The 8,835-nt window shown below is 33.2% G+C and overlaps 1 protein-coding gene across 2 annotated transcripts in view; it reads left to right on the top strand.

The window, feature by feature from the left end:
• Positions 1-4,469, top strand: part of LOC111055865 (gastrula zinc finger protein XlCGF57.1-like) — a 45,737-nt gene extending 41,268 nt beyond the window's left edge. The window contains exons 1-2 of one of the 2 annotated variants that reach the window (XM_022343165.2): positions 1,307-1,504; positions 2,906-4,469. In XM_022343165.2, the coding sequence (XP_022198857.2) occupies positions 1,493-1,504; positions 2,906-4,306 (1,413 nt within the window). In that variant the 5' untranslated portion in view covers positions 1,307-1,492 and the 3' untranslated portion in view covers positions 4,307-4,469. Of the gene's footprint in view, positions 1-1,306; positions 1,505-2,905 lie in introns of those variants that run through there. The other variant, XM_022343166.2, reaches the window with a different exon arrangement.
• The last annotated feature ends 4,366 nt before the right edge of the window (positions 4,470-8,835 follow it).

Raw genomic sequence — 8,835 nt, 5'->3', positions numbered from 1 at the left:
TTAAGGAGATTAGCCATAAATTGAATCAAATACTACATTGCTGCCCATTTTAAACTAACTCTGCTCAAACACATGACAAAACAAGATTCTCCAAAAGATTAGCTTCAAGATTTATCTTTAAGGGAATACTAGTTCAAAGTTTGAATAAATCTCTTTATAGATAGCCTAGCTATCTAAAACGTATAATATCATATTGAAGATTACAATTTCAATTAACAACTCTGATAACATGAAACAAACATAAGATGATTTGATAGCCACAGTAAAATAATATTTGAGCTATACTTTCTTGTAGGAACCCTTTATAGAAGCTTTTTTCACCTAAATTATGCAGTTCTAAATTTGTTAATCATGATACAAATTTCATATCCCATGCATGTTTCTATTTAAATATTTGACAATCCACATATCCTACAAAATTACAAAAATCCTACAATTTACAATTAGTTATTGGATCACAATTTGATTTGTCATTCATTAACCTAATTCATTGGAATTAGGTTATAACGCCTTCAATGTTTACGTTTTGCCTCACCCGTATGGCAAAATCGCGTCCACACGTACATTCAATGCTCGCCCGAGGCGCCTTTCAGCACGCCAAAATACCGACATGGTTCCGGTTCGCCCACATGCCTCAGCGAACAGTGTCCACACGTGCGAATGCAAGCCCATACACGTATGCTCACCCGAGGCAAACGTACGTGTGTACACCGTTTTAGGAGTTTTTAACGGTCAAGACACAAGCCCTACAACACACAAAAATCAGAATTATTCGGACGTCAGATACGTGACAAGTGAAATGTATTATTAAATAACAAATATGGAAAATTTCATTTTAAAAGATGTTGAAAATTGATTGTTTGTTTTCTATTTATCATTCTACTAAAAACTTTATTTATTATATTATCGCATGTTTATTTAGTAGGTTGGCCATATTTGGCCATATAGTATAGTCACAGTATACATACAGTACGGAAACTTGGCTATATCCTGACGCCAAAATCCGCCATCTTGTTAGGAAGCGCCGCATTGTAATAGTATCGATGGTAGGTTCGGATCACTTCAATGATCCGGATCAATTGATCTCGTTCACTGCTACGAGCCAATCAGAAGACCAGGATTGGAACTTCCCAAGGTCACGTGACGTATTTAGTATTGGGGTCATGTAAAAAGCATTGGTTAGATGGGCGATTGATTACAAGTTTCCATTCTGTATATTCTGTGGTATAGTTGGTCACTATTTTGGCCATAGATGTGTGACGTGACTTGTCGATGATATGGTTTGTCGATGCTATGTCGTGTCGATGCTATGGCACAGTATACATATTTATACACAGTATTCATATTTATAGTATACATCCTCATTTCCGGTAGGTAACCGGAGATGTTACAAATCTCCTCTATGATTTTCGATTATTTTGTGATTTCAATGAATTACAGTAGGTGAAAGTGATTAATAATTATCTCGACTCATTCAATCTGATTAGGCACAATGGATTTTGAAGTAAGTACTTGAATGAACATTTTATTCAAAATGTGTGGGGATGTAGTAAATTATAAGGAAAATAGGGTACTACCTAACCTGAAAAATGCACTGTTAAAGACCTGAATCCCTGTTACAATCAATTATAATTTGAAGAAGGCAGTAACAAGGCAGAGAATCAGCAACACTGTTTCCTTATCATCATCCTCATTATAACATGGACCTCACTATAGATACTCCACTAAGGGCCGGTTTCCAAGCACGGGATTTAGCTAAGTTCCAGATTTTGAACATCTGGAGTCAGAAAATTGGCTTTCCAAAATGTGGCGTAGTCACAGTAAAACAAATAACGATTTTAAAATTGAATTTCAACAAACTAGAAAATTGAACACAAAAAATATAGAGAAAATAGTGTAAAATTTCAGCTATTTTGAATTATTTAGGAATGTTTAATTTTGTCAAGGAAAAACATTTCCAATTATTATAGAAATGAGAAAATAAAGATTATCATAAATACTGGTAGACTAATACTATGCACCATTTTGGAAAGCCAATTTTTTTACTCTAGCTGTTTAGTCTTGAACTTAGTTAAATCCTGAGCTCAGAAACCAGCCTTTAATTTAGGATTTTTCATGTGATATAATTGATAAAAATCTGGTTTGGCACACTCACACAACTTTCCTTACTGTTATGAAAATTGATCTCCTGATGCTAGTGTTCACGCGCATCTCAAGCCTACTATTCAAAGATCCAAGCTAGCTGGTGTCAGGACAATAACGCTGGAGACACAGGAGGTCTGCTATCTCTTCATAGTGAATGATTTAATAGAATCAGTTTGCAATTGAATAATCACATTTTCTCAAATTTCAAGCTTATTTCCAATTTAAGTAAAAATGTTACTCAACATTAATTGTAGAGATTCTCATGCTCAATCTTTTCCACTTGAATTTTTTTGTTTAAATTGTATCTGAAGCCTGATAATTGGGAATCTAAAATCAAACTTTGCTTATATGGGACGGAGCTCCTGAGATTTTTACAGATATGGGACTTGTGGCAGTTGATAGAGCTTATCAATGACTATTATAGGTATAAATTCAATTAAAATTGTTCAAGCCGTTTTCGAGAAAATCACAAAAAAAACCTGTTTTTGACTACATTTTAGCCGCCATCTTGAATTGCATTTGATCAAAATTGTTCATGTCAGATCCTTGTAGGGGAAGCTTAAGTTCCAGATTTCAAGTCCTTCCATTAGTTGGGAGATGAGATATCATGTAAACGGACACTCATACACTTATACAAACACACTTGAAATTGAATCGAATATTGCAAGCTGAACAATTCTTGAAACAACCAAATGTATCCTTTCTTTATCCAATCACATCAACATAACCCACTAAAACTGAGCCACTGACTTGCTTACAGGGAGGAGAGTACAGCTACAGATGCCAAAGTGGATCTAGACCAGTCCAGATTCAGCCAAACAACTTGGATGGTCAAGGTCAAGACAACTCAGGGTCAATGGCACATTCTCAACATCAAGGACCAGACATGGACATCTGTGATTGGTCAATTTATGGACCAGATGAAGCTGAAGACATCATTGAAGAAAAGTACCAGATTCAGCATAACATGGATAATCAGGTTGTATATTTAGACCACAATTATTCAAAACATCGATTTGAAATTATAGTGCTCAAGCCAGAGGTTCTGATTGAAGAAGAAGAACACCAACAACATGGAGGAACAGTGAAAGAAGAGGAGATCCAGCAAGAAAATGATACAGGCCTACAGATTGAAAGCATCTATTCTCTTTCAACAGATAGACTGAACTGTTACCCCTTTATACCTGAACAAATGAAAGTTGAAAATGTAGAAGAATCTTATGAAACACACTCAGAAACATTAGTGGATATTGAAGACAATTATTCTGATACATTATTTACACATTCTGAAAGTATAAGCTTACCACCAGGAGTATGTATATCAAACTCTGTCGGACAAGGAGGTTTAGGCTCAATCAATAGATCAGTTGATGAAACTCTTGGGAACACTTTAATCAACGATTCTGATGAAGACCTCAATGAGGTGGACTTATTAATTAAAAATGCAAGAAAGAATGTGATTGATGCAGCAAGTGATAGTGAATTAACTGAATGTCAGTTGTGTGGTGAAGCATTCAGCAACATCAGAGAATTAAATCTTCATTGTAGTATACACACAGCTGGGAAACAACGTAAGTGCAAGTACTGTAACTACAAAACAAAAAATAAAGCAGATCTCATCAAACATATAAGGACTCACACTGGAGAGAGACCCTTCAGCTGTGATTTCTGTGACTACAAAGCAACAGACAAATCAACTCTCACCAAACATTTGAGGATTCACACTGGAGAGAGACCCTTCAGCTGTGATTTCTGTGACTACAAAGCAACAGAGAAAACATCTCTCACCAAACATATAAGGACTCACACTGGAGAGAGACCCTACAGCTGTGATTTATGTGACTACAAAGCAATAAAGAAATCATCTCTCACCAAACATATGAGGACTCACACTGGAGAGAGACCCTTCAGCTGTGATTTCTGTGACTACAAAGCAAGAGACAAATCATCTCTCACCAAACATTTAAAGACTCACACTGGAGAGAGACCCTTCAGCTGTGATTTCTGTGACTACAAAGCAACAGACAAATCATCTCTCACCCAACATTTAAGGATTCACACTGGAGAGAGACCCTTCAGATGTGATTTCTGTGACTACAAAGCAATAAAGAAATCAACTCTCAACAGACATCTGAGGACGCACACTAAAGAAAGACCCTAGTGCTGTGATTTCCATGACTACAAAACAAATCTAAAAAAAATTTAAGGAAACACACTTGCAAAAAACTTTGAAATTGAATTTTTCCACACAAAACTTCATACAATCCAAAACAACATTCAAATACTAAAAATATTTAACTGATTTCTGAGGCCCCATAACTCTTGCAACAGCTCAACTCTCAAAACTCTGAACCATTCATTAACATAGAAAATATATAAATAATTATATCAATTATTATTTACATAGAAACTCTGTCAATCAGAAATCAATCTCAGACATAATACTTCAAGAAAGTTTTCAAATGTTAATGTCTTGCCCTTCTTATCATCTGCATGATTCATCAATTTTCTATCTGAATATGTTTTTTTTTTAATTTAGTTGACTCACTGTACATATTACTATATGAATATTCCCAGATTTGTTTTTTCAGTCAGTACAATTGTATTCATATTTTTGGAATATTTGTGCAATAAAGTATAATAGTTTTCAAATAAAACTCTCAATATTCATTTTTGTATTTCCTATCTATCCTATTATAAAATTATCCATTAATGTCTATGAATGCAACATCAGTTATGTCTTTTCAAATAAATTTGCCTTGCTTTTATTACATTTTATTTTAAAACACTTTTTAACCAGACTATGTTCTAGCGATTTCAATGTTACAAAATTTATTATGCTCTTTGCACCTGGATTCACATGATTTTTTTTCTTAAATAACTTTCCAATTGCATTTATTTAAGAATTAAAATGAGAGGCCAAAATACCTATGTTTTTCTAAATTCTCCAATTTCACTTTCACCACCCACTTATCTTTTAAAACAAAAGAGTTTTAGCATTTCAAAAATTTATGTTTGTTTGTATAGTAGTGCTAAAGTGTTTAGTATTAATAATTTTTGTATAGTAGGGCTCATCGAATTTCCATCCAGCTGTTTACCCTGTTGTCAATATTTGCAGTAGCAGAAGTCTTTGGGGCGATTTACAGTATATTTGGATTTCTGTCCAATAATAATTGTTACAAACCTTGTCATGCTCTTTGCACCTGGATTCACAAGTTTTTTTGTTGAAAAAGATGGACCCTAAAATCATTGATAATAAACTGAGTTTGAACTGAACAGAATAGGTTCGGGAACAGCAAACTTATAATAATAAATCAAAGACATTCTTATCAAACCAAATAGGTAGGTTTATTTCTATCATTTAATTCAAGTTTACTTGAGAGATGTTTGATTTCAAGGGTTAAAATAATAATCCAATTTTATCCACAACACTACAGGCTCAGGAAATTCTGTGATTCACCGGCATACAGGAGCCCGCCTCTCCATTCTCAATGACAAATCTGCAAAGTCGTGGAGAAAGGTAGCACTTTAGTGAGCTCCACATTATAATGACAGTGTTTGATTAGCAATGGTATTGCTATCCTTGCCTATCATACAACAAAGCAGATAGCACTATCTCTATCTTGCTTTGCTCTGTTGCCAAAACATCTTTCAGCAATGTAGAATTAATAATTAACAAAATATTTTATTGTAAATATGAAAATTCATGAAAGTGATATTCAAATGACTCAACAGTTGAAGAGCTTTGAGAGTATTATCATGGAGAAAAGATAGCACTATGAAGATATCTCATGCTCATGGTATAGGGTGTTCATGTTCTAAATTTAAAGCCGATTTTTTGTCAACTCAAGCCGATTACTGTCTACTACTGTCTATTATCACGTTTTGGCTGGGTGAGAGTATAAGAATGGCACAGTATGAGTCTACCAGTGTCACATAGCTCAGGGGGTGGAAGCCGACCCATCACTCTTGCAGAGAGCTTGAGGCCAGTTCGACGCCATCTTGCGATAGGAAAAACCGGCGATAGATTCAAATTGGGTCTTCTCTTATAGCACTGCAGTAGTAGTTTGTAGTTATTCAGCGAGAAGACTCACAGTGTAGAAATTCCTTCTACTTTGTGGAAGACTATACCAATACAGCAATAGACTGGCTTCTTCACACATCTGTGTAATCACTTGTCAGCTGATTTATGATGAATAATGTTAATGACCCAATCTTTACAGATTCTATTAGATTGATATAACTTATCATACACATGGTGAACATTATGTGTTTGTCAAGTTCCGTTCAAAGTAATAGAATCTATATACCATGAGGATTAAGTTATTAACATTTTGTCAATAACTTTGGTGTAACCCCAGCTTTACTTTGTTATACTGTAAAAATCTTTCAGTTATCTTTGATCTAAAAAAATTTAATATTTCCTATTAATTTATGAAAAATTTCATCACTCGGCCTCTGCGCTCAGGTTTTCTTAACCTTATAGAGACCCTCCTTGTATATTATATAATAACGTATTATACCTACTATTTAACTATTATGTTTATGTATTTCATACTTCAGTTTCAAATTTTGTAAGTTATTCAAGTAGATCTAAAATCATTGGTGATTCTTCTTAAAATTCGTTAATTTTATTTCAAATTATTTTTTATTCATCAAGAAAGTATGTCTTGATTCAATTGAAATATCTTCATAATAGATACCTAATATTTTTTTGTAGTTCATTATATTTCTATTCAGTTCACAAACAATTAGATATCTTTGTGTGAAGTTGGAAAAGGATAGAGCTACTGTATCTAATAAAAAATTTTCTCATACATTTTTTAAATTTTCAACATGATTGATCCTTTGTGATATTTTATGTTCCAGCCACTAAAAGGATGCACAATAGCACAGCTATCAAGAAAGAAATGAACCCTATCATTGCACTTTGGTTTGTGGAAGCAAAATTGAGGATCAGCAGGAGTAGCAAGTAAGTTGACAAATTAATTTCAACCAGCAATAGCTCATTAGTCACTTTTGATTACCTAGTTACCATTTTTGTTTAGTCCTAATGGTGCATTTTTTAGTCCTAATGATGCATTCTTCAGTCCTATTGGTGCAATGGTGTGTTTCTTAGTGGGCAGGCAGTGCAACAAGCTGAAAAATTTCTACTTTACAAGGTATCAAAATAAAAAAGCTGAAAGAAAAAGACGTTGATGTCAATAGCACTATATTTGTTAAAAATTATTCTACATTACAGAACCAGGTTTCATGGTAACACCTACCACATCTTCACCACACATTCCTCCAACCACTTCACCTCCACATATTTCCTGTTACCATGAAACCTGGTTCAGTAATGTAAATTAATTTAAACAAATATTGTGGTATTGACAACATCAACGTCTTCTTCTTTCAATTATGGAGAGAGAAATTCTACATTTTTTACCATACAATCAAATTATTGAATAAAAAAGTTTTCTCCGATTAATATTTTTTCAGTTATGAGCTTCTAAAGTTAACATTTTTGGGACAGATCATTTCAAATTCGGTAAAAAATGAATTCATGAAATGACGAGGATATATTTTTCATGGTATTGAAAAAAATGGTTGATTGAATAAAGTGAAAATTTCCTGACAATATACATTTTCAAGAATGTTATTGCATTCACAAAAAATGCCCGAAAATAGCTCAACTGAAAGTTACTTTTATAAATGGAAGAACTCTCTCAAAAAGTGTATCTCTTACAAAATTTGAAATAATCTGTCCCAAAAAATTGAAACTTTAGGCGCTCATATCTCAAAGAGTGATAATCAGAAAACAAATCTTATCCTGCGAAAACTACCTACCGGTATTTCATTTTGATAGCTTTCTATTATGCTAATCGAAAAACTTGAAAAGTTATCACCATTAAATTGTTTTTTCAGCCTGTTGCACAGTCGTGAAAGCTTGAGGTTTTATTGATATAATGATAATTTTCATGTGTAATTGAAGATTCTCGGTCCTACTCCTTTTTATCATTGCTCGGTTCATTTGAAAATAACATAAAACAACATGAAAGAACTAAATCAACATGAAAAAATCAATCACCAACAATTGAATCATACATAGCAAGGGGTGGTGAAAATTATGGAAATAGCTTGATATACTATTAGCAAGTATAATTTGACAGTAGATCTCATTGGGGATCATATTTGAATAAAAATACTTGATTCAAAAATCTTATTTAAAAATTTAAAGTAACTTTTTCAATTCCATAAAGATCCCCCAATGAAAACTTACTGTAAAACTATACTTGTGAAATAAATATTGAGCTGTTTTCATAATTTTCACTAACCCTATCTATAATCTTCACATCTCGTTGGAGGTTTCTTTTTCCTAATATTACTATTATTTATTAGCTTATATCTTTTCTACTTTCTCTTGTCTATTTTTTCTCTTTCCTTTTTAATCTTGAATTAAATTTTTAATAACCTTTCATGGTTATAATTGATAATTTTGACAATGAAGTTGCACAGGAATGCTACAATGCAATTGAGTTAGATAATATTCTTCCACCCCTACCAATTAATTTTGTTAATGATGTGGAGAGGAGTTCAATGAGTGTTCTTCACATGAACATACGAAGCCTAAACAAGAATTTCGATGAATTCGCCTACACAATTGAAAACTGTTCCTTAAAATTTAATATTATAGTATTGTCTGAG

Source organism: Nilaparvata lugens, chromosome X, assembly GCF_014356525.2.
Source record: "Nilaparvata lugens isolate BPH chromosome X, ASM1435652v1, whole genome shotgun sequence".
NCBI classification, from domain to species: Eukaryota; Metazoa; Arthropoda; class Insecta; order Hemiptera; family Delphacidae; genus Nilaparvata; species Nilaparvata lugens.
Note: the sequence above shows the minus strand (reverse complement) of the source record. Positions and strands in the feature narration are given on the sequence as shown.